General features: G+C 41.3%; 1 protein-coding gene across 1 annotated transcript in view; it reads left to right on the plus strand.

The window, feature by feature from the left end:
- The window catches only part of LOC145415668 (uncharacterized), an 80,356-nt gene extending 59,790 nt beyond the window's left edge, over positions 1-20,566 (plus strand). The window contains exon 13 of the mRNA XM_080284887.1: positions 20,393-20,566. Within this exon, the coding sequence (XP_080141013.1) occupies positions 20,393-20,566 (174 nt within the window). The remainder of the gene's footprint in view (positions 1-20,392) is intronic.
- Positions 20,567-27,596: the final 7,030 nt, after the last annotated feature.

Here is a 27,596-nt window from a genome sequence, read left to right on the forward strand (position 1 = left end):
AAGACAATGTAGTTTAGTAGAATAGGAATGATGTGTCACATGAAAGGTGTATGAATGGCATAAATGGAGAAACTCTTCTTACCTTATGTTGTGCATATTAAGTAAGATTTGATCGAATGTCTGTGAAGTAATTATCTTTCTTTTCATGATTAGTGGTACGACCTTACTCCTTCCATACCCCGTGGAAGTAACCCTCGCACTCCAACCTACTACTGTATACGTGTAATAGATACTGTATCATGGCACGTGTGCGTACATGCATGTGTGTGTGTGTGTGTGTGTGTGTGTGTGTGTGTGTGTGTGTGTGTGTGTGTGTGTGTGTGTGTGTGTGTGTGTGTGTGCGTAAAATTGTGGTTGTTGAGTGGGTGCTGGTGTTGGGTATTTTTGTACTGTGTGTGGGAAGGTGTAGTCCCTAGAGCGGGGTTGTCTAAATTTAAGTGTGCCGTGTGTGTGTGTGTGTGTGTGTGTGTGTGTGTGTGTGTGTGTGTGTGTGTGTGTGTGTGTATTTTTGCAGGTAGTAGAATCTGGTAGGCAGGTGGGTTCATGATGTGTGTGGGTGTATGGTGAATAGATGTGGTGTAGGATTTGAGACGCATGATATGTGTATGACGCTTAGTACAAGAAACTGGTGAGGTGCAATTCGTCCTTTATATTTCTACGGCAACAGATAAACGTTTGAACCTTGGTTTATGACTCCTTATTTAACTCTTTGGCTGCACATTACCTCGTTTATATTTCATTTCGACTAACGTATCATAATTCTGCTGTGCAGAAAAAAATAAATTTAAAAACAACAGCTCGAAACGGTCACAAATAACGTTGTGGTCGAGGGGAAAAAAAAGAAGAAGCTCGCTCTATATTCTAGCTTATGGCGTTGATTTTGTTTAGGTTATATCAGCTTGCCGCAGCCAAAGAGTTATTCAGAGTTTTCGTTACCAATACTTGAAAAAGAGGGACCTGGACGTAAAGCTACGGTTGCGTATCTCATTCTGGATAATGTTTGAGTGGTTTCCTGTTCGAAAAATCTGTAATGCCTTCACTACAATGACGTATTTCTTGCTGCCTGCAGCCGATTATATTGAGCTTAAGATCCTCTGGTAGTGAAGGTGATAAGTATGTCTATCTCTTCCTGTTGCAATAGTGTCTCATTGGCAGAATAAAAGTGTCTGGAGATAAGAATTTACCAAAAAAAAAAAAAAAGGCCGCTAGTTTGAAGGGATTAAGCTGCCTTCATCTCAGGCTATATTTATTTTTTTTTCTGTTTACCTGTATTGGAGTTTAGTACTTTTCACTAGAATTTTGGATAATATATACCTTTAACTACTTCAGCCTGAGGACGTCATGTATATCGTAGTAATGCTGCTACCAAATGATTTATTCAGTTTAGGAGAGCATCCTGATGGTGAAGGGGTTAGTGAAGACTTACCTACTCCCCCATTCAGAAAAGTATCTCATGAGCTTATATTATCGACTGGAGGCAGCAGGAGAAGGATGGATAAATGTCATCGTAGTGAACCTCTTGGAGCGTAGGACATGATTTGTAGTGCGTTCTGGCGATATTTTTTTTCATGTTGGAGGGCACCCTAGTAGTGGATCTAATGAAGACTGTTTATAATCCCTCCAGTCTGAAAAAGTCTACCTTGAGCTGAATAAAACCGTCTGGATATAGCAAGAGTAACATAGAAACGACTTCAAGGTAATGAAATGAACCGACCATTCCTATCACGCACAGCATTTCGTATTTTATCCGTGCTATCCTCAGACGATTTTGTTCAGAATAGGACAGACTTTTCGGGCTGGATGGGTTATCTGTAGCCTTGATTATTATTTTCAGTAGCAGAGGTCTTTCTTAGGTTGGATGAAATCGTTTGCGCAATAGCTAAACTGAAAATAGAAAATACTTCGTCGGAGGGAAGGGATCAAAGCTTTTTCCTGGAGGTTTCGAATCACTGCATAACATTTTCAGAACGTTATTCACTTCACTATGAGAGATCTTTCTCAGGTTGAATAAAATCTCTTGGAAATACCTAACATAATAATTATAAAAAAAAAAAAAATGCGTCATGGTATTGGAAGCGAATAAATAGTCAAAATAAATCTTTCTGAGATAGCAAGAGGTATACATTTAAAAGTCACGATATCGAAAAGGGTTGAATATATAGTCATGTACCAGTGTGTCCCGGTGGAGTGACACTTGGCATGTTACTGGTGGTGATCCATGTGGCCCCGATACCGGCAGGACACACGGCAACATGACTTGGTACCTAAGGATGACATCTTGCCAAGCCTTCGCGAGGCAAAAAACGGGAACACTGACCGCATTTATAAACTCTGCTAAGCTGAAGTTATTTAAGATTGTTTATGTTTACGTTTTTCCTTGCTCACACAGCTACCAAACACTTCAGCATGAAATTATCACTTTTAAAATGACCAAAGAAAAACAAGCGATTCGTGATAATATTTAACTTCTGTGGAGATTTATCATCAGAGTGGGTTGGAATCTTATATCAATACGATCTGAAATTCTGTGTGTAATGTAAATGAAGCATGTTGGGAAAATCCGACGGCAGTAAGAACGAGACGTTTCGGGAGGATTTAGGACCGTATACACAGTGGCATGGGAGACTTTGTAATACCTCATAGTGATATGTCGTGCATTTGTTACCTCATTATTATTGTGTCTTTTTGTTGGTCATAATATTTCATATCGACAGAGTCTGCATCAGCAGCACAGTAGTGTAAATTATATGAAAGTGAAATATGCAAGACATATCGGCGAGAAACAGACCTTGCGAAGTCTCTTTCGAGTAAGCCAAGATTATGGCTTATAGATCCACTCTGTCTTCAGCAGCAGGGAGGAGGAAATTAAATAACAAAACTACATTATGAGAGAGCATAGTTCCAGCCAGTCACATGTAGCAGAGACAGAGCTGCAGATGAGAGAGCTTGTTGCAGTTTACAGTGCTTCTGTAGATTTCAAACCCTTTCGTTTTCCCCGGCCTTAGTGTAAACACCCACATAAAGTCTTACAAAAACAACAAAGACACAGTTTTATAGGGCATTGTTCTACTCAGCCGCCTGTAGTACGGACAGAGTTGCAGATGAAACAGCCCATTGCAGATTATGGTACTCGGACACTTTCAGTTTTTCAGCCTTGAGTGTAAACACCTGCATAAAGTCGCACAGCAATAACAAAGAGACATGTCGTGAGGGCTGAGTTTAAATAAAGACAGAGCCACAGATGAAATTGCTTATTGCAATTCAAAACACTTCTTTAATTTCACGTCACATTTATTTTTCCTTTCCTTAATGTACACACCCAAGTAAATTTCAACAGCAGTAAGAAAAAAGACATTTCGAGAGGGCAAAGTTTCACGCTATCAATTGTAGTGGGGATAGAGCTATAGATGAGGCTACTATTTATAGTTTAAGATAGACCATTATATTTCCGAACCATGGAGGTGTCCTTAGGGTAAACGCTTAAATATATATTCATAAAAAGTTGTAGGTGCTGTTACAGTTGCTTGGATAAATGCGTATGTGACGACAGGCAAGAGCTGTGACTGCACATTTATTCTGCCATTACTGTCAGCTAGAATAAAATGGCGATGTGAAGGCGAGTGTAGTACGCCGTATATTACCTCCGCCAAGGAGGTTATGTTTTTGCTGGCGTTGATTTGTTTGTTTGTCTGTCTGTTAGCATCTTTACTCAAAAAGTTATGAACGGACTTTGATTAAATTTTGTGGAAGGATAGGCCACGGGCCAAGGAAGAAATGATTAACATTTGGGGCGGATCCGGATCCGTTTCCAGAGTATCCCGCACAATATTTTAAAAAGTTCTCAGTGAATTTCAATGAATTTTTGTGGAAAGATGGGCCATGGACCAAGAAAGAATTGATTAAATTGGTGGGTGGATCCGGATCTGGATCCTTTTTAATGGCAATGACATTGGCGGATGTGGATGTGATAGAAAGTGCTAGGAGAAACACACTGAGGTGGTTTGGCCCTGTGGAGAGGATGGAAAGTGAGAGACTGACGAAGAGAGTGTATGTGAGTGAGGTGGAGGGTGAGAGGGGGAGGGGAAGGCCAAGGATGAGATGGAGGGATGGAGTGGAGAGGTATATGAGAGAGGGGTGTGTGAATTGGGAGCAGGGCAGTGGAATGGCGGGGGACAGGGCGACGTGGAGGAGATTTGTTTGTGGCCACCCCGTAACGGATTAAGGCGTCTGGCAATAGATAGATAGATAGATAGATAGCATTGGCGGAGATATGCGCTTTCTGATTGCTTTCTAGTTCATTATGTATTTGCTAAACTTTAAGAAATCGTTCAAAAGTGGCGGAACTAAAATAGAAGTGTGATCATCTTAGTCAAGGAGTTAACGTGTCACATGCAGAAATAACCCGATAAGGAGGAGGTGTGGGAAGCTCTTGAGCTCATAAAAATACGGCCCAAGTGTAAGGTGATATGGGTATGAGGTATGGGGCAAATATAAGGTTATGCTAAGGTTTAATGATGCGAATATGAGGTATAAGGCGAGTGTGAGGTTTAGGGTGTATTATGGGGCGAGTGGAAGTATAAGGTAGGATAGTGTGGGGTATGAGGCGGGTGTAATGTGAAGGTAACGTATTATGAAGCAAGTGGAAGAATAAAGCAGGATGTGAATGTGAGGTATGAGACGAGTATAAGGATCAGGTGAGGTATTATGAAGCGAGTGGAAGTAAAAGGTAGGATGCGAATATGAAGTATGAGGCTAGTGTAAGGTTAAGGGTGTATTATAAGGCCAGTGGAAGTACAAGGCATGATATGAAGTATGAGGTAAGAAAAGCAACATGATTTGAGTTGATTGTAAGATGTGTAAGGTAAGTGTAGGTGTACAAAGACAGGTGCACTAACAGGTGTATGAGAGGTGCAAGGCTAGGTATTAGGCGAATGAGGTATGAGGCAAGTATAGGTGTGTAAATCTATGTATAAGGTTGTAGTGACAGTTCTGTGAAGTGAAAGATGTATACTGTAAGGCAGAACAAAATATGGGGGATGAGAAGAGAAGAAGTATAAGGCATGATGCGAGTCGATAATTAATATAAGGTATGAGGTGAGAAAAGACATGATGAGAGGGGAGAAGTATAAGGTATGAGAGAGTAAGATGTAAAGTGTGAGAGGAGAATTAGGAATAATAGGGGGATATAAAGTATGAAGGAAGTATAAGGTATAAGATTGGAGACTATAAGGGTGATAAGGTATGAAAGAGGTCAACGTATAAGGTATTAGAGAAGTATAAGGTTTGAGGGGTATGAGGTATGAGTGGAGTATAAGGTATGAGGGACATAAAAGGTGTGAGTAGAGTATGAGGTATAAAGGCAGTATAAAGTATGAGCAGAGTATAAGGTATAAGGACAGTATAAAGTATGAGTAGAGTATAAGGTATAAGGAGAGTAAAAGGTATAAGGGCAGTATAAGGTATAAGTAAAGTATAAGGTATAAGAGGAGTATGAGGAGTATAAGGTATGAGTAAAGTGTATGATATAAGAGCGGTACAAGGTATGAATGGAGTATAAGGTATAAGGGGAGTGTAAGGTATGAGTAAAGTACAAGGTAAAGAGAGTATAAGGTAGGAGGGAAGTATAAGGTATGAGCAGAGTATAAGGTATAAGGGGAGTATGAGGTATAAGGGAAGTATAAGGTATGAACATAGTATAAGGTATAAGGAGAGTATGAGGTATAAAGTATGAGTGTGGTGTAAGGTGAGGAGTCTAGTGTACTTCCTGCTGAGTATAAGGTATAAGGAGAGTATAAGGTGTAAGGTATGAGTGGGTGTAAGGTGAGGAGTGTAGTGTACTTCCTGCCACCTCGGGCCGGCGCCAACCTCACCCTTGTTTTTGTTTATCTCAGGAGTGCGAGGGTTTATTTGCACGCCCACCAGATCACCCACCTGCACGGCCCCATCACACACACACACACACACACACACACACACGTTCATTTATATACCTGTGATTCTCTCTCTCTCTCTCTCTCTCTCTCTCTCTCTCTCTCTCTCTCTCTCTGGGGGAAAACCAAGACAGCGAGAATTATCAGCATAAATAGCATCATAATTTCACTCTAAGTCTTTACGGGAGCGTCTGAGCATGGGAACCCAGTATCGTTATTGTGTTTTACGGCAGGACATAAAAGCCTCAGAGCTGACTGAGTGTGTGGACTGAATTTTGATGTGGTTGTATTGACTGAGTGTTGATGTGGTTGTGATGAATGTGGTGTGGTTGTGTTGACTGAGTGTTGATGTGGTTGTGGTGACTGAACGCTGAATGAGAGTGTTGACTACATTTGTTTGGATGAGTGTTAACTGTGTGTGTTGGTGAGGCTGACTGAGTGTTGATTGCTGGTGTCCGTGAATAACTGCTGAATTCTTGTTTATCTAACTGAGTGTTGAAGGAGAGTATTAATATGTTGGTATTTTTTATTGAATTTTGACCGAAGTTGTTGATGAGACTGACTGAGAGTTGATTGTGTTGATGTGGGTGTGTTGACTGAGTGCGTTGGTGTGATTGTGTTTACTGTGTTGGTGTGGTTGTATTAGCTGAGTGTGTTGGTGTGGTTGTGTTAGTTGTGTGTGTTGGTGTGGGTGTGTTGACTGTGTTGATGTGGGTGTGTTGCCGAGCGTGTTGGTGTGGTTGTGCTTACTGAGGTTGTTGGTGCGGTTGTGTTGACTGAGTGTTTCGATATGGTTGTGTTGACTGTGTTGTGGTTGTGCATACTGAGGTTGTTGGAGTAAGTGTGTTGACTGAGTGTGCTGGTGTGGTTGGAATCACTGAAGGTTTACGACAACACTTTGACTCTGATAACGCATTTTTTTGTTTTGTTCTTGCTACCTTCGGTCGATTTTATTTAGCTAAGGAGGTCGTGCTGAAGTGGATAATGAAAACTGTATTTTACTCCTCCTCTTTAGAAAAATTTTTCTTAGTGAATAAAGTTTCTCTCTCTCTCTCTCTCTCTCTCTCTCTCTCTCTCTCTCTCTCTCTCTCTCTCTCTCTCTCTCTCTCTCTCTCTCTCTCTCTCTCTCTCTCTCTCTCTCTCTCTTATATGTTTGGCTGGCTAACTGTTAACAGATGCGTCATCGAAAAAGTTATATCCTTGAACGACATGAGGTTTTCCTGTGGCCAGTAAATGCTTATAGCGGTAGCAGAGTAAAAGTCTTCAGCTGTCGTACTGCGATTATTCCCAATGATCATTTAATGTGGCAGTGATAAACAGTCTTCCAGGCTCCTGCATCACCCCTTATCTCCACTCCCTCTTATTATTAGGAAAAATCGCCATTATTTTTCAATCGGGGCAAGTTTTCTTCTCAAAACTGTGTTCTAATCACTCACAATATTTTTGTTCCCTATGCTTTCCTGTGTATTCATCACTTTAATTAATACATGCAGCATCTACCTTCCTATCATTATATATATATATATATATATATATATATATATATATATATATATATATATATATATATATATAGTGACAAGTTGATATATCATCATGCTCACATTGAAGCTTATGTCTGCCGTTTTTTTTTTTTTTTTTTAAGTAGGAAGTTCGCAAAACAACCATTATTTTTTGTTTATATATTTTGAGGGATTTTTATTTGCTTATGTTTGTTGATGACCTTGGTGGCGCAGTTATCACTTACGTCAGGCAGAAAGTGCTCCAAACAGGTGGCGGCTCCTTTGATGGGCTATTTTTATAAGCCAGCCTCTTAGTGCGAGCCTTGGTCTGGGCCGTCGCTGCTCGGGTTTACCGAAGATGCTAAAAATGTGGAGGAAGGGAAGGGAGAGTGTGTGGGGGAGGTATGGGGAAGACCGAAAAGAGTGAGTGACGCTCCGGCGTGTGGGAGGCTGGGGAAGGACGGGGAAATTTGGGGTGAGGGGTAAGTGTGATGGGAGAATTAGGATGAGGGAAAGGTCTGGGACGGGGGAAGTATGGGGCCGACCACAGGACGGGTGAGGTATGGGGAGGAAGAGGAGTAAGGGGGAGACTGAGCAAAGGTTTAAGTATGGGGGAAGCATCAGGAAGACTGAAGAATAGGGAAAATTATATGGAAGGGTTAATTTGGGGGAGGAGAGGGATGTAAAAGGGAGACTGGGGAATAGGAGAATATGAAGGAGGTGGGAAGGAGAGGGAAATATTAGGGAGAAGGGGAATTGTGTGTGAGTAGGGGGAGGTATAGGGGTGACTGAGGAAGAGGATGAGAACCAGGGTGGTGCTGAAGAAGGAGGGAGTGTGAGGAAGGACTAAAAACTAGGCGTGTTTAGGAAGCTCTTAGTTTTAGTTGATCCGTAAGGTTTAGATTTCACGAGCGGAGAGATAAGAACCGTCTCTGCACCTATATTCGGCTTTAGCGAAAACGTCGAGTAGTTCCGTTGCGTGGTCAAGTGTAACTTACAAGTGATCGTTACTTAATTAAATATAGTTTTGTAGATTATAAGAGAAAACTGTCACACATAAAAACATAGGATAAGTAACTTGCCTTTATCATGTTTATCTTTTCTTGGTATGTATGAGAGCAATAAGGAAGTAGACTTCAGCCCTGGTTCTAGTGGCACATGTCCAGCTGGAGCTTCTGTTTCCAAGTGCTCTAGAAATATATGAGGTAGCGACTATTTCGGTGTGCATGATGGGTGTTGTGTGACTATTTCTGTGTGGTGCATGTCTATGATGGAGGGCTGGGAGGCCGGGGCTGCGGAGGTGTTTTGGCGCCAATATGGCGGGAAGTTACGCAAGTGCCAGACCTTGAGTCAAGGTTGTCTTGTCGAGCCATGTCCTCGGGCTTCTTGTGGCAGACGCGTGTCCCTTCTGACACCCAGGCTACAACTCCACAAATCACGCAATGACCCGTATTCTCGTTGGATTTCGAGAATTTTCAACACTCCTTTCTCAGAGAATTATCATGTCTAATATCCCCTAGTCCCCTCTTCAGTGTTACAGATGCAAGCTGTGTCGAAATATTAAAGGATATAAATACAAGATAGCATACAAGAAAGTGAAAATCGCTTAGGAAGAAGTGTTACGAAGTTTCCCATGTCAGCGAGAATACGACTAGACTCTGTGGCATGTATCCTGTCTCTTGCGTCTCAACTGTCAGTGATTTACGTAGGATAGGAACTGGCAAATGACATTATATCGCACCGGTATATTGTAAGTGATTTACATTTGATAATAACCGGTAGAAACTTCATAGTGCACCAGGATACTGTGAATTATTTCCATATCACAATACACGGTTAGCAACTTTTATGGACAGGTATATTGTCAGTGGTTTCCATAAGATAGAAATTGTCAGATAAATTTTAAATATTTAACTTAGGAATAATAAATATACCATTTTTAACTTGGCCTAAAATCACCGTCATTCCGTCTTGAATACTGAGCTGTAACAAGAGATTAATGATAAAGTATAATGCTTGTCACGAAGAAGCGATATGGAAAGGATGTAGTAATAGTATTGGCTTCTTGTCACCGAGCTCTGTGAAATGTTCTGCATAAGGACACAAATTTGAACTAGGTTTGTGCCGAAGGACTACAACTGAAGCACACCAGTGAAAACGACAGCACTTGTCTGTTGTAGTGTAATTGGCTCAGATCTAAATCAGGGGATGTGTTTTGCCGGTGCAGCTGTGGTAACGCTCACATCCCACACCTCCCCCCTGCCATCACTTTTCCGGGGGGGGGGGGTTCCCAGAAGGCGACGAGAACCATAATTAGCTGCATCCAAGGTGTAGTTGTGTTCCAGTCCGTTTCTGTGTATGTGTGTGTGTATGTATGTTGGATGGTTGGGTGGGTGGATGGGTATTAGCAGAATATCTCACTAATGTCTGATGTGATTTGGCTGAAAGCTGCCAAGTACATTGCGTGTGGATCTGGGAAGAAATGATATGGTTCTGTGCTGAGTGATTGTGGGTGAGGGTCAGAGTTTAGGGCGCGGTGTTATCTCCTGAAGTGATTTTTAGGTTCATACGAGTACGTTGCGTGTGGGGATGGGATAATGTAATTCGATTTTGGTGCAGATTGATCAAAGGTCAGGGTCACGGGACAGGGTCAGAGATGGAATGAGGTGTCGCTGTGCTCTCTGAATACTTTTGATCTGCTTATCTTCTGTGGGGTGGGGGGGAGCACGTGGATAGTAGCTGGTGAATCCTGAAATACAAAACGCCTTTCTGTGATACATCTCGTCTACTTGTAATTGTGGATGTCGTAAGTTCAGGGGCCAATGTGTGGAATATGACGAAATACGCACATTCGTATGTGTGTATGTAGGAAGTAATACAAGCCTGCACATACGTCAGATTAACTCGACTCGAGACATGCATTCTTTGTTGCTTGGAAACGACACACTGACATATACGGTACAATTCTTAGCGTAACGTACAGAAAACGGGATGCAACTTTTAAGCCGAATAAAATAGTCTGACGTTAGACTAACACAGATCAGATGTCTCGTGTCCTGAAAGGGTCAAGTTACGAAAGTACTTGGTCCAGATTACAAACCGTAGCGTACAAAAGATAAACGAGTATTTTGCTTTTTATTTGCAGAAATGGAACGATAGTATTTCTTCTCTATACTCGTATGCAGTGTATGGCTATAACAGATCACCATCAAAAATGTACTCTTAACTTTCACTACGATGGCGTAATATTTATTTTACCCAAGCTACCACCAGACTATTTACACTCGATTTAAGAAGAATCTTTGTAAGGGAGGGGATTAATGAAATTTTTATATAACCCCGTAGTTTTAAAATATCTACTAAAATTAATGGAATCGTCTGGAGATAGCAAGAATAACATAAAAAGAAGGGAGGAGCATTCAGAGAGCACAACACTCGCGACCACCAGATGGTCTAAGGGTTGAATATTTGACTTTGCCCGGTGTCCTTGGTCTTTGACAGATTACTTTCAAAATTCGAATTACTTCATTCTTGCCCAACCCTTAACCCTTCCACCAACTTTAACTCAAATCAGATCAGAATTGTTTGAGTTGTCTTTGTCCAGTGTCCTTGACCTTTGACCCTACCCTGTGATTGTAACCTTGGATTGCTTGTTCTCCAAACAGAATCTCGGTAGCCTTGTTTTGACCAGAACTCTTCCGTAAAGTTCAGTCTAAACCTGATAAAAAATATTGATCTTGCCCTGTGACCTTGATCCTGACCTCTTGTTCTGAAAAGTGAAGGTTACTCCTTTCCTGACGGTCAACACTTCCAAATCATAATCAAAACTCACACACACTGGGCGAAATTTGACCTTGCCCTCTAACCTTGACCTTTGACCTATTGCTTTTAAAAACTGCTGCTGCTGCTGCTGCTGCTGCTGTGGTGGCGGTGGTAGCACTTAGCGGATGGCAGACCATTCTACAACAGGTACTGAGATATCAAAGCAATATCACCCTCCTTCCCCAGTTTTGTATCTGTTTTATCCTTTGGAGTGGGAATGCCCCCCCCCCCAAGTTGTAAAAAAAAAAAAAAGCTGTATAGTGCAATACATTGTTAAGGAACCACACGAACTGAACTGAGAAGTCGCTGAGTTCCGTGTGCTCATTTTTCCGTATTTCTTCTAGTTATTATTTTTGGGAGGGAGGCTGACCCCACCATGAATCATTTGTGGGGGGGGAGGTGTAACGTTCCCTAAACATCGCATAAAAGTCCATTGTACAGTTCAACATGTACTAAGATATAGCCGTTTCTGCCATCTCACGGTTTCTGATTTGTGTGTGTGTGTGTGTGTGTGTGTGTGTGAAAGGTGGATGACCCCCTGTATATGGCCGAAGGGTTTGAAGTAACCAAACGAACTCACCTGGGAAGTTTAACTGAATTTCTTCAAATAGCCAAGGAGAAATTAAGGCACAGACACACAGACACAGACTGAAACACACAGGCTGACTGAATCTCGCACAACGGTAAAGGGCGGGTTGCCGGAAATTATACCATCCTGCTTCGTCCGACTGATAAACTAGAGAAGCAACATTTACAAGCAAATGCATGACATTTTCCGAATTTTGTAAATTAGGTAACTATATATATTATACGTGTATTTGTAACTCATGAAACGAACAAATCAGAACAAACAGGCTAAAGGGCGTGCTTGAATCAGACTTATCCTGGATCATAACCGCGTTCAAAGCCGAATAGAACAAGTGCCTCTATTGGAATTATTATTTTGGTTGGGATTATTATTTTGGTGTCTCATGGTTTTTGCCCGTATTTTGGTGGTTATTCGCCCATCTTTTCAATTTTGGGGCCATAAAATTCATTCAAAGACCTTAATCGAAATTTTGAGGCAGAAGGTTCAAGGTAGCAGGCCCAGCTACTTATTCAGTAATTTTGAGACCAGTCGACCCAGAAGGCGTGAGGCAGAGGAAATGAGCTTTGTTAAGGAAAAATATAGGTTAGTATAAAAACATATAAGAAACTGTGAAGGCGCAAAATGTAAAATCAGTTTCAAAGATAAAAATACAACAGAGCCTCCTGTGCCACCTAGAATACGACTGAAGTGCGAAGCTGCATACAACATTAATGCTGGGCGCTGAGTTAGCCACATCCCTTCATTAGCAGAATGGGGAAAGATTGTGGTTAGATTTGTTTTACGCAGGAGGAACGGACACAGAACAGTGCTCGTATTTCTCATGCCTCTTGTTCTTCCTGCAAACATTAATTTGAGTTACAAGAGGGAGCCTTCATGATCTTCTAACCTTCATCTCATAGAATCAGATACCGTAGTCGCAGTCCCGAAAGAACCATTAGGTCTGTTACTATTTGCAGTCCTTTGTACACCTTTGTAAGTTGTTTGTGAATCCGGCTCCCAAAACTACTTCTCACAGTAATCTCCCCATCCCTCATCCTCTGTAACTGACAAAGTTTGAGTAATGCTTTACTGTAAGCAATTTCAGTCGCAGTGCAGTATAATATGTTCATATACACCGTGGTTGCCCTTTGAAGACCTTTTTTCTCAGTTGACGTCTTTCAAGTAGTATGAAATATGACACTTCAGTCTCAACTGCCTTTCCGTGTGTGTGTGTGTGTGTGTGTGTGTGTGTGTGTGTGTGTGTGTGTGTGTGTGTGTGTGCGGAGGTCTATTTTCCGTTAAGTTAAAGCGTAGATCCCCGTGCACAGGGTGAGGGGGAGGGAGTGGGGTCGTTGATCGGTGAAGGGACGTGGCTGGAGAGAAGATGGGGGACAGCAGTGGTGGGGTGTGAGTTGAAGTGGAGTAAGGAGCGGGCCCAGGTTGTCCCCCTCCCCTCCTCTTCCTCCTGCCCCAATCATTCATCAGACCAGTGTCACTTCACGTTTTCTAATTACTGACAGAAAGGTATATATGTATGTATATGTATGTATGTACGTTGTATATGTATGTTTTACTCGTATATAAAACGTCAGCCCAGAACAGGGATTTCTGAACTTTCATTTTGAAGTAGGCCTTTTTATGCGCTAATGTATGTTTTTCGCATACTGAGGCTACCTTCAAATGATTTTCTTTCTCTCAGGGGAGACCATTTGAAGTGATGCCTCTCCTAAGCTGGGCAAAAATCGTTCGACAGCTGCAAAAATGAAATGCAAAAGACGTCACCCGCAGTGAGAGGGTTAATACACTTTAACTTGTTTCGAGTTGCTCCCATTATGCGCTTTATGGGAGGCAGGATTGGCGGGGGGGGGGGGGAGGGTAAGTGCATATGGAGAGCGGGAGAAGGTGAGAGGCAGGTGTGATGCTGGGTGAGGGCGTGAGGGAGGGTGGGTGAGGGCGTGATGGTGGCCCAGTTTCCAATGAGCCTCAGTGGAGGGCAGGGCCGTTCAAAGTTCTCCTCTCTCACCACACTGATAGGCAGATTATTGAATGCAAGGCCTTTTGTAACTAACCTGTGGGATGTTCATCAGCTGGATCCTTTCATTATAGCATGCTCTAAGGATTCTGAACTTAGAATCCTGAATGGAATAATAATGAGTGACAAACCATATAATATGTCTTCATCTTTGTAGCAAGTTCAATGACTGGCAACAGTAATGATCTTGAATCCCTAAGTGGACTCCTAGTGACTGCACATCACAATCGAATTTGATGTTAGCACGTGAGCAAAGTCAATGGCTGGCTATACCAAGAATTCTAAACGACAAACAGCAACCAATTTTTTTATCTAACTGTAGCAGGTTTATTGACTGACTGATAACGGAATCCAGAACGAATGACATACCATTTATTTCTCTTCAGCAGAGCAGGGTCAGTGGAATACAAAGCCAAGAGCCTTGAAAAGATTTATAATGAATGACAAACAAAACCTGTTTTGATCCTCATAATGTAGGAAGTTCAATGATCGGCTGCCTGAGCTCAGAATCCTGACTGGACTGGGAGTGAGTGACAAACCAAAGCCAATTTTGATCCTCACACCAGAGCTCGTTCAGTGACTTGCTGAAATAAGAATCCTGAAAGGACTACTAAAGAACCAGAACGACTTTTGAACCACAAAGCTGATGTTTGCTGGAAATCATTCTTTAATACCCACGATAATGGCACGTCGGTTTCCATACATATATATACTCATGTACTTAAGCCACATCAAATTGCCCTAATTTTTGGAGCCACCGAATGTCATGCAATCTGTCCATTATGATCCAGTTTAGGGAAGTGTTGAAATAGGCACCATGTCGCGCCGCCTGAGTATATGCACCTGCTTCAGCTGTCTCAAGGTATACCCAAACCCACTGGTTCCTTTATTCCACTACCTTTGAGTTACTGTCTCTCATCCTCACGGTTGTCACACAGTATTCTGTCCACTTTAGCTTGGCTTAAAATACACATTCATCTTGACTGCCGCAAGTGTCTCCAGGTATAGCCAAACTCACTGACTTGTCTGTCCTAATTCTTTTAAATTGTTATACAGTGCTTCTCTTTCCCTCACGATTACAGCTTTGTACTCTACCCACTTTTACTTGGTGTTTGAATGGTGAGCATTACAAAGATGTTAACGCTAGGATTTGGTGCTAGTCACAAAGAAGTGCTATGTGAAGGAAGTAGAGGCATTGTATTTTCTAATTCTGCCATTAAACCGCTGGGAGAAGCTCCAAAGCGACAAAAATCTCCGCTAGATCAAAATTACTGTAATTCCAGTTACCATCATTTTTAACTCAACGTGTGTGTGTGTGTGTGTGTGTGTGTGTGTGTGTGTGTGTGTGTGTGTGTGTGTGTGTGTGTGTGTGTGTGTGTGTGTGTGTGTGTGTGTCCTTCCCATGTGGGCTACTTCTCGGTGCCGGGAAGGTTGTGCCACTATTCGATCTAAAATTTACCTCTTCAACCAGAGGATGTCTTGTTTCATCTTACTCGTGAAATTTTCAGATAGTTTTATTTAACACAAGTGAGATTTCTTGTAATGAAAGGGTCAGTAAGGGCCATATTAGATCCATTCAGTTCGAAAAATCTCACTCAAGCTGAATAAACTTGTGAGAACGAAGAACTGAGCGAAAATAATAGTCTTCCTGTTGAAATGGTAAGGGGACTTTGTTGGTTGGAGAACTATATACCTTTTTTTTTTTTTTTCCCCTGGCACATAAGTAAATATCTGGCCTAACAATCTGCAGTGGACCAATGAAACGCATGAAAATTAACTTAGGGCTCAGAATATTTTACTCAGCTAAAGAACATCAGTTGTTGACTTCCTAAATGTATTCAGCAAGTATCTCAACCATCTTCAAGAATTTTGATTAAACGGATTTTCGACGTCTGCAGTTGCCAAATTATCCCTCACAAATTCGTCTGGTTGTAGCCAGAATAGAATCTTAAATTGTCATGGGTGTCAGAGGGCTAATCGAATTAGGAAATCACAGTATAGTACAGTACTGTACTATGAACCACAAGTACGGTATAATGACAGCCGTGCAGTAACTGTTGTTGTGGCCCTAGGCTCAAATTACCCTTCTCCTGCAGTCCACCATCCTCCTTTTGGATGAAAAGGAAGTAGTTAAGGGATTTTTGTATAACCAGGCAGTTGAGCCACCTGGTTAAATCGATGCCACCACAGGAAGGCTTCGCTCTCCAGCGCATAATACGTATAGTAATTGAACAGTCTGATGCAGGTCTGTTTTGGAGATCGTACCGCTCACGTGTCCCTACATTCGCTTTCCTGTCATGTAATTGCAAAAAACATTGCTGTTCTATTTTATCCACCTTAACTTATTGGAGATCTGCTTTCTTTTGCACCTTATTTCGCGTCTTCTCTAACAGATAAAGTCAGTAGTTCGGCTGTACATCCTTCCCATTGCTCTTACTCGCTGCTAGCATTTTGCTCTAGTGTTGGTCTTTTGTCACAGTTTCGTATTCAGACTGGGGAGGTGGTAATTTTATACCAAGTCGAAGAGGGCAGAGTATAGTTTCTGCTTTATTATGCCAGTACAGTAGGTGCTCGACTCGCCCCAAGTCTGACCAACCAGAAGACTCATTAGGCACCACTGTCTTGTATTTTCACTTATATGTATTCAAACTGTGCTGCCATTGCTTTTATCACGTTTGCCACTGTGACGTCCTTCTTGTATTGATTTTATATCTGCAGATGAATTTGTTATGCTTGGAAGAGACTTTTCGAACTGGAGGGATAAGGTACAGTCTCCATTAACTCCTTCAGTGCCTCAGGTCTCCCTTCAAGCCAAATATAGTTGTCTGGTATTAGCAAGATTGTAATAAAAATACGTCATCTTGGAGGAGTGATTCATCTGTGATTCATCTGGTGTTCTTTACAGTGTGTGTGTGTGTGTGTGTGTGTGTGTGTGTGTGTGTGTGTGTGTGTGTGTGTGTGTGTGTGTGTGTGTGCCTGCCTTTGTAAACAGAATAAAATATAACAAAGAGTGCCAGTGCGATTAACTCTCATGTATATTATTCTGTCAAGCTTTGGAGGGAGTGTTCGAACAGGAAAGGTTAGATACAGTCTTCATTAACCACTTTGAGAGGTAGTCCCAAAGCTGAGTGCAATTATCTGAGGGTAATACAAGATCATTTATATTAGATGTTGCCGTAATGAATTTTTTATAACTGATCCAAAAGGGCTCGTGGATAGCTGATTTTTTTTTTTTTTTCCGAAGACCAAATTAAAGGATATTTATTTATCATTAATTTTTATTACATTTTTTTTTTTTTAACGATTATGGGCATACGCTACAAGATCCGTTCCCGTGGCAAGCAGTTCTCCTACGAGCAACAGATGGGGTCACACACCTTAATTTTTCTGTACTTGGGCACTAATACTCATGGCCCATGCCCACCATTTGTTTTGGACTGATGTGACGGTACTAACGAGGGTGTTCTTATGGAATACAAGTGAAAATTGATGAGTATTTCCCGTAGAATTGCACTGTGTGTGTGTGTGTGTGTGTGTGTGTGTGTGTGTGTGTGTGTGTGTGTGTGTGTGTGTGTGTGTGTGTGTGTGTGTGTGTGTGTGTGTGTCGAAATCTACACAATGCAGTAACACTGAAATTTTAGGTTTTATGCTTTGTATTTACTTAGTGCTGTTGTGACACGTATGTCAATAATGTCACCTCTCACCCAGTGTGCGAGAGAGAGAGAGAGAGAGAGAGAGAGAGAGAGATGGACGCCCCTTTGGTCTTGCTGTCGAGAAAAGAACTGTGTCTTGAACAGGAACGGATTTATCATAATACGCAACAGTGACAGTCAGGCTGAGTGCAAAGTATGTTTCTCTTGACTGTCACATTAAAGCAGTATTATTTGGAGAACTTCAGGAGATTATTATTTATTAAGCAACGGACAGATCAAAATTGCATTTAATGTTTTATTATTGCCACACATTTTCTTATGGCTTAATCTTCAACCCGTTCATCTTTTTTTTTTTTTTCTGTCTTCAGACGATTATCTTTGAGCTGAAGGGGTTAGACTGAGCCTTCATTAACCATCTTAATGCGAGAGCTCTTACAAAAAGTTGGTTATATTGTCAGAATGTAGTAAGAATAAACTTAAGACATCGTATTTAAGGGGCTAACCATCTAGTGGACCTGACATCCACTCTGGTCCATTGTGTTACTGCTATTTTTGTAAGTATTTGCGTATAATGATATAAATGCAGGAATGAATTTTTAAGTCATCATAATTAAATCAGCATCGCAAAATGTGTTTCAAGACCGACCAACCACAAGAAATATGACGTAGTTAATTTGACGTGTAAGGCCTGAGGCTAATTACACCCGTCTCCTACTTTACTTTTTTTTTTTTTTTTTATAATTATTTGCCGTCGTTAGAAAAAGTGCATGGAGCAACAGAGCTGCCAAGAAATATATCGTTACTCTTGCTCTCTTCTTAATTTGAAACATTTGAAGCGTTTGCATACATTCATCAGCAATTTCAGGTATATTTATGTATGCTTTTTAAACCCTCTTGCTCGGGACAACTCTAGTATCTTAGTCCAGCTAACGCCAGACGATTTTATTCAGCTGGGAGGGAGTCATAGGAGCCTGAGAGATATCGTTGCCATTAACCCTCATATGACGGGGAACTAGTGCTGTATTCTACTTAATGTCTAATGATTTTATTCAGCTGAGAGTGAGTAATGGAACCTCAGAGTGTTAATTGTGCAGCATAAAGAGGGAACTATTTACAGCATATGAAATACAGTGTATATTAAAAAATGTTTGCCTTAGGAAGTAAATATATAGATACTTATTAGACTGAGTGTACAGTTGAAATCTAGAGCTCTCTTCGAGTGCCTCGAAACTGTGTCAGATTATAATGAGATATTGTTCAGAATACCATTGACCCCTTCAGGCCGGGCACGTCATTTAAACCTTACTTCCTCTAAATAATTTTACTTAAGTTTAGGAATACCTCTCTTGTTGAAGAGCTTAACGAAGAATGGATCTAACCCTTCCAAGTTGAAGTCTCTCCTAAGCTGAAGAAATTCGTCTGGAGGTGCCAAGAAAAATACAAAAACAGATCTTTGAATTAGAGGGGTTAATATGAAAGTCGGCTGAAATGGCTGCAATCTCCCTTCATTGATTCAAAGCCTTAAAGGTGTTGTTGTTGTGGCTCCGGGTTCATGTGGACTTAACCCGATGGACTGCAGGTTTAGGATACCATTGTGCAGTCCATCATCATCCTTGTGGTGGATAGGGAAGTAGTTAAGAAACGTTTGTATAACCAGGTAGGTATAGTTGATCCGTCCGGTCATACGATACTACCACAGAAAGGCGTCCTTCACCAGCGCCCTCCAGATATATGAAAGGATTATTAACCGCAACACTACCTTCATATATTCCTCTTCTCGTGCCATGAAGGGGGCGCAGCTTTTGGTCCTTATATTCATGAGACACTTAGAATTCTAAGTGTTATAATATTTTGATGATAGCGTGAGCAGTCTGCTTGGTGCCTGGGTGGTCTAGGTAATAAATTTGGTGTGAAGTCTGTGTGTGTGTGTGTGTGTGTGTGTGTGTGTGTGTGTGTGTGTGTGTGTGTGTGTGTGTGTGTGTGTGTGTGTGTGTCTGTGTGTGTGTGTGTGTGTGTCTGTGTGTCTGTGTGTGTGTCTGTGTGTGTGTGTCTGTGTGTGCGCAAAAGTAGCTGGTTTTCACCCAACAAATAGATTTGACTTGGAGTTTTTCATGCTATTATTCTAACGTCATCTCTCACAGTTGTGCTAAGTCTCATTCATTACAATAAGTTTGTAATATTTAGAATACTACCATCAGACATATTTTGAGACCCTAAAGTCATAATGAAGCCAAAACGAGGATGGTAAAAACAGGAGGCAGATGATCAGTCTTACTTAACAACCCACATCGTCGGGAGTGTGACAGTATAAGCACAGCCTCTTCTTACAAAACGGTGCAACCTTGAGTGCACAGGGAGCAAGTAGTCACATTATGTTGGTTTTAATTGTGGACTGTGGTGATACTCTGCCGTGTGGGTAAACAGAGGAGGGGTTTTGGTGTTGTGTTGGCGAGGTATCACACGTTTACGTCATGGTGGGGTCTGGTTGGGTGCCTCGGCATTATCCTATATATTTTTCATTTATGTTGTTGCCTTTGTTGTTATATTTACTGATCAAGAGACATGTCAGCTTGCAAGTGTTCACGTGTTGTTTTCAGGTCAGGGTTTTTATAACTTTCAGTGCTGGAGGATGTCTTCTCTCTCGTTAGATACGTAGCTAGACAGATCATACATAGATGGATGTAATATATATTTGTGTATTATGCCCGTCTACCTATCTGTCTGTCTGTTTGTCTGTGTGTGTGTGTGTCTGTCAATCTATCTATCTATCTATCTATATCTGTCTGTCTATCTGTCCGTCCGTCCGTCTGTTTGTCTGTCTTTCATCCATCCACCAGTTCAGTCAAGCACCATCAGACTAACTGTTTCTCCCTCATCCTCTCCAGGCCTCGGGGACGCCACTCTCGATGTTCAGCTTCCCCGGCCCCGACATGGAGTACCAGCCCTCCACCCAAGAGCTTATCGAACGCCAGAGCCAAGACTTCATCGACGAACGACTTGCCGAATTTCAGGCTCAGATTCACCAGCTGCAAGGTAAGTACGGGCTTATACTTTGTTAGGGGGACTCTTACGGCTCCTGAGTTTGATTACAGCCCCGTATCATTCGATATCGTCATATTTAACATCGTCATCATCATCATCATCATCATCATCATCATCATTATCATCATCATGACTTCTTTCGCACCTTGAATCCGGTTACTTTTTTTTTCTAACCACAGATGATTTTGTTAAGCTCTGGAGAGACTTTTCGAACTGGGAAGGAGTTATATATAGCCATCAACAGCCCTTTCTGTAAAAAGAGGCGTTTTCAAAAGTTGATTTACAGTATACCGCCTGTAAATACCAAGATTATACTGTGGAGGACGTTGCGGGTTCATAACATTGTTATAATCCTTCCTGTATTTAGACGATTTTATTTGGCTTAGAGGAGATTTATTGAACTAGAAAACGTTAATTACATTCTTCAATAACCCATTTACTACTAGAATTCATGTCTGGTTGAAATCTGACGAATAAAAAAGATGTTATTGTACTGAAAAGGTTAATACGAAGACATCTTTTCTTTTCGTTATAATCTTTCCAACGCCAGATGATTTTGCTCAGATTAGGATGGACTCACTGAACTGGAAGGGCTAGAGTCAACCTTCTTTTACACATCAAGTAATATAATGCTGTCCTAAAATTAATACAGTCTCTGGGTGGTATGAAGGAGAGTATGAAAATGTCCTTATCATAGTGAAGGAATAAGAGCAGTCGTGTGTAATCGTGTATTGTATTATTATGTCCCCTTTACTCTTTCAGCTCGATTATTTCTTTTATGTTTTAATACCCGATTGGACTAAGGAAGGGTCTCTTGAAGTGAATGGGTTAATTAAGGCTATATCTAACGCCCCCAATTTCTAAAGTCTTGCGTACGCTTAATAAAACCCTTTGTTAAATATAAATTAATGAGACGTTATCGAATGGAAAGCGAGAGTCACAGAAGTGTTGTGAATATTTTGTAAACCCCTGCAGCCGTAATGGATACCCTGTTCAGTTTTCTTTCTCTTTCGATATAGTTTACTCTTGTTTGTATTATATAGCTTTATGTACCATGATGAAAATTAACTTCTCGATATTCAGGGGAGATTTCATGAGGTAAGTACAGTGTGTTGTTATGGAAATCATCTTTTACTGGTGTTTTAATGTATTTTACTTTATATTTGGCGCATAATTTTTAGAACCATTAATACATGTCCACTGTTTTTGTTATTATGATAGCTGTTGACAACGAAATAACAGAACAGATACGTACATCACTCTAGGCCGTATGTGGGTAACTACCTGGCCACCAACAGTATTTATATGTGAGGTGTGTGTGTGTGTGTGTGTGTGTGTGTGTGTGTGTGTGTGTGTGTGTGTGTGTGTGTGTGTGTGTGTGTGTGTGCAGAGAGTGTGTGCGTAATGGTTCTATTCCTGCGCGTGAGGGAGGCTGCCGAAAGAAGAGAGGTGAGGAGGGGGCATGAAGTATGAAAGACGTCATTGTGTAATTCGGGTTCACCATATTGTCACCAGTCACTAGGGAGAGAGAGAGAGAGAGATATGAAATGGGGTGAAAGAAGAGGATGGGAGAGGAAAAGGGGAGATGGACGAGAGGAGGAAAGAGGGGAGAGAGGTAGAGTCTGATTCCCCTTCCAGATTTGGGTCACCTTTCCTGCGTCATGTAAACACCCACCTTTTTGTAACGAGGAGGGGAGGAGGGTGGTTGGTTAGGCAGGGCGACACGGAGGTAACCTGGTTTTCCTTCATCCACAGTTTAAATTCATACTTCCTTGCCTAACTCTCACCTTGACTACGGTGACGGCTTGCCTTTTACATTCTTGCTGGCACTAGACGATATTATTCAACTTAGATTAGACTTCGAAATGGAGGAGTTAGATGCAGCTTTCAGTAACTTCATTAAGGTGGGTTTCTGGTACAGGGAATGAAACCCTTTAGCAATAGACAGACTTTAAAAACATTCATAGTGAAAAGATAAAATTGATTTTATAACTCGGCAACTTTGGCTTGAAGCATTAAGGATCCTAGATTCCCACCAAAAATTTGAATGTCCGACCCCTTTTATGTATATACAATATCTAAATGATTTATACGCAGCCGCATTCTTAACCCTTTCGATCCGGTGACGTATTGGAGGGGTTTGGTACAGTCTTCATATATGCCTTCAGTAAAAGCTGTCCCTCCTAATATGAATAGTATTATCTGGTGACAAAAAGAATATAATATATACGTCATTAAGCTGAAAAGCTTAGAACTGAGGAGGATGAAGGTGGAGCCGGAGGCAAATTGGCAATGTGCTGACAATCATTTGGAAGGCCTGTTCCAAGAGCAAAGCCCATCTCACACCAAAAGCTGCTCAAGTTGAACTGTGTACTCGTATGTTTACTTCATGTGTCTGAACTGCAGCTGAGCTTTTTCAGTTAGGTAACACTCATCAGAAGCTACACTACGTGTCGTAACCTACTAAGCGTTGCTTCAGACGGGAGTTGCTTCATTGGTTTGCTGTAGCTCAGCTGCATTCCCAAGACATGTTGTACACACACTTAGCACAGTTCATGTAATATATGGTGCGAGACGGATTAAAGTACGTCTGGGTTCTCAGTCTTGCTTCCGAAAGCTGTATCTAACATGCAGGCTTCTATGTAGTGCTCACAGATTCTCGGTGTTAACTCATTCAATACGATGATGCCTGTTTTATTATGCGCCTCTAATCTCTGGATGGTTTCATTCTGTTCAGAAGAGATTTTTTAAATGGAGGCCCCAGATACATTTTTCATGAACTCATTCGCTATTAGAGCACTTTCACAATCGAAGTAATTTGTATAATTTTAACAAGTATGATGGATGAAAAGATCTCACCATGTCGAAGAAGTTAGGAAGACAGTTCTCTCTGTCTAGAGAATTACATTCATTCTTCTTTAAATATGTCTGATATACATATACGTGTATTTTCTGCACTATACATTAAGTTAGTAAATCGTGGTCTTGGCGAGAAGACAGGAGAGGTGAATATGGCTCATAATCACTAAATTCACGTCACGGTAAATTACTCTTAGCACACATTTTTGCCATTGGTTGTAGTTATTGGAAAGTTACGGGTTTCTGCTTTTAACTTGAGGGTCTGCGAATAGGAATGATTGGAAGAAAATATATGAAATGACGAGGCCTTGAGTGGCGTGTTCGATGGTTTAGAAAATCGAAGTGTGATATCCTGCGGAATGCGAGACTGCTAATGACTTTGCTGTCGAGAGGGGAAGCAGGCCCCCAATTATCGATGATACCTTCTGAGGCACATGATGGAGATTGAACGTATCTCGCCTTCGTATATGGTTGCTGACTGCGCTCTGTAATGCGGGATGCAAGGCTGATCACATCTATTAACAATATGTGTTCCATAATAATGTCCGTCAGATATTACAACCATGCCAACCCCTTCGCGATTTAAACCTTAAGCATACGGCCACAGGTACGGTTTATACCCAATCGTGAAAAATTATCCAACGTAGTTTGACCGGTGTAATGATTGTCACAGTTTTTGTCATCGCCATTTTCATAGCCCTATTTTCCAGCATTATATGTGGGATGGATAGAATTAAAAAAAAAAAAATGCAGCAAAAGGAAAGCACAGATGTAAGACAACTGCCAAATGTTTTCCTTGCCCCATCAGTGCGATGACTTTTTCATTTCGTTCTTGCTACCTCCATACGATTCTGTTAATCTTAGGTCAGACTTGTCGAACACAAAAAGTTAGTATAGGTTTCGTTAACTTCCTCTCTACTAAGGGAATCCCCCCAAGTTGAATACAAACGTTTAGTGATCGTAAGAATAAAGCGAATTTACGTCATCAGATCGAAGTAGTCTGTGCTGTGGATCATATTTCCTTTCAATCATCATTCAGGCCGTCGAAACTGTTGGCTTTGTCCGACAGGCAAAAGCAAGCGTCAGCTGATTAGTTGTTTTTGCATCACCTGTGGGTTAGAACCTTTTCGTCGACTGCCAGGTTAAACAGGGTCTGCAACCCTTCTTCACTACATCCCTCTAAATAATTCGTCCATCCACATTTGTTATTCGTCTGCATTTTTGTTTTCTCGGCTTGCACATAGTTACTTAAATATTATCAGGCAGCGAGTGATGAATTAGTCATCCTGCATATTGAGTATTATAGGCCATGGTTAAGATAGAGACTAGGTCGTTTGATTGCTCTTTCGTTTACCATATCTTCTTCAGTGGAATTGACAGACATATTTACGATTATTTCTCTGTAGCATCTTAGATTTGTATTTGCAGGAAGAACTAGAGTCGTAAGAAGATAATGCGCACTCGTTCCCTTGTCCTTCCTGCTAAATAAAAGAACTTCATGAAGTTTTTTCTCGTAGGTTGAACAAAAGAAACCTGAAAAAAATCTGCACTTTCCTTGTCCTACCTGGGATAAGAAATTACGGTTACGAGAGGAAACTAACCGTAAGTTTGCTCGTGAGTCCTGACCCTGATCTGGGTTTGTGCCTGCGTCTACTAATCTTGATCAGGGTTTGCGCATGCGTTTACCAGTCCTGATGTGGGTTTTGTGCATACGTCTACCAGTCATTTTGATCTGGGTTTGCGTGTGCGTCTATGAGTCTTGTTATGGAGTCAGTCTTAAGGGCAGACATGCAAGAGATTGCAGAAATGTTCTCTTAAATTTTTTCACATGTTCGCATCCTCCTGAGATCCCTTGCTGGCATATAGCCTACAGAATGTCACTCAAACACATCTACCCCCACGCAATGGACGTTCCCTAAAATAATGTCCCAAACTCTCCAACCTGGTCGCGAAGTGCCAGATGTTTCCAGGATTTCCACTTCACCCGGGATCATGTAAGAATGGCAGAATCGAACATGATATGTAGCTCATCCAACAAGATAATAACGAAAACATTTATCAGTAGCCGTATATTATTATTGTACTGATTTTTTACATGAATTGTAGTCTAATAGCATGGCAAGGAACAATTCATTTTATTGATGTAATAAGAATTATGTTAACTGCTTGATTAGAGCTACGCTAGCTTTTGCGTTGCAAGAAAAGGCTACCGTGTTAATTATTATGCTATTGCTTCGTTAATAAATATGTAGAAGTAGTAGTGATCTTGCGTCGCAAGACCGTATCCAGTATTATGTCATCCTCTCATGGTCAGGAAAACTCAGATACTCTGTTTCAGCAGCTGTCAAACTGTCTTATTCAGCTGATAGTTGGTCATATTAGCCTGAGTTTTAAAAAGTGGTTGATAAATGTTTCTCACTTGATGTTTCCAGAAGTGAACCTAAGCAAATGATACAGTGGGATACGGCTTTAGAGTTATTTCAACTATTGTGTTTAAATTTAGTTCACATAACATTGTTTCGAAAACAGTGAGAGAAAAATAAAATATCCCCAGTCAGAAGCAGCTCTCTTGTATACGATTAACTCCCTTCCGTCCTGACATATTTGACATTCTACCCAGCTTCAGGCCTTTTCTGACCCCTTTATAATGCAGAATAAAATCATTTGGCATTAGCAAAAACGAGTTTAAAATGCGCCATCGTAGTTAACGAGGCATCGGTCTTGGTCAGTAATGGAAAATTATAACAGGTAGAAATCCATTGTTTCATGCTTTATTGCCCCGTTAGGAACGTGGCGGCCCAGGCCTTGCCTACTCAGTCGAGAACTTTAGGCAAGAGCGATAGTCGTTCGTCCCTGAGGGGCACTATCTGAGCAGTAGGCCACAAGCATCCCTCAGGTTTGAACCATTTAGGGCCCCATTAGTTTGAGTACCTTAACCCAATAGACCATCAGGCGTGCATTTGTTGGCTGTATGACTACCACCCAACGTATTAAATGGTTTCCTTAGGTACAGAAAACTATTTGTCTTGTCACCAAGTGTAGAGAACCTTTAAGAAATACTTCATCGACAGTGGATAGTGGGAGCCCCCTCACCCCACTACCAAGTGTAGAATTACCCTTTGGTATTCGGTCACTTCCTTGCACCCGGATAGACTTCACCCCCGACTCTAAACCCTCCCCACCACCGCCCACACACATCACCCCCACAGCCACTAGAGCCACAAGTGCCCTCACCTCGCCAGCCGTGAAGAGTTTATTGTTAGTATCGGCATTATGAGTATTCCATTTTCGTACTGACTCATTATTTTATCAAAATTTTACCTCACAGCAATTGAACCCTGGGTTGTCAGGGAGATATGACTGATTGAAATTTTTACCATGCTTTGAATTGCGATGTCCTAGCTGACGTTCCTCATCACCATCATCATCATCATCACTATCACTGACGCCTGCATGCTCCTGGGAATCCCATGATATGGGATGGCCATGACGAAACCATTGCCAGACGTCTTTGACATCACATGTTTCTCTCATTCTCTAAGACACTTTTTTCGTGTTCTTTCTGTGTCAGTATTACATAGCTTATGTTTCTTCTCCATTGTCTTCCACTTAAAGTATTACCTTCACTGTCTTACACTCAAGGATTTTTTTTTGGCACTGCATTGATGTTCGCCAGTGAAACTTGGGTCTGTGTTATAATTAATGAAGTCTCAAATCCTTCCCTTCGCTGGTCATTGGTGATAATATACCTTAAGCTCTTCAGTGTGGGGACGTCTCTTTCCCGTTAATCACCTTATCACCAGGAGATTCTGTTTAACTTCGGAAAGAGCGTTAGTAGCGGAAAGGATTCATGACGCTTCAGTCTAACCTTTCCAGTTCAATGAGTCTCCTTTAAGCTGAATATTATCGTCTTGAAATAACATGAATAAGCTATGAATTATGTCCTCGGGTTGAACAGGCCAATTTTGTGTACTCTAACTGTGAGTCGTTTGTGCTACATGTACCATGCCTCACCTGAGTAGTTTTATCCGTTCAGTGATACTTCTAGACATATTTCACCTCTTCCACTTACCATCATGTTTTTTGCATCTCGGAAGGACAGCTGGTCAGTCACCGTGATGTACTAAACTTATCTACAAACTACCTCGAAGATCACACACACACACACACACACACACACACACACAC

The sequence above is a fragment of the Coenobita brevimanus genome, chromosome 13 (genome assembly GCF_032717465.1).
Source record: "Coenobita brevimanus isolate Jiangsu-jjx chromosome 13, ASM3271746v2, whole genome shotgun sequence".
NCBI lineage: Eukaryota > Metazoa > Arthropoda > Malacostraca > Decapoda > Coenobitidae > Coenobita > Coenobita brevimanus.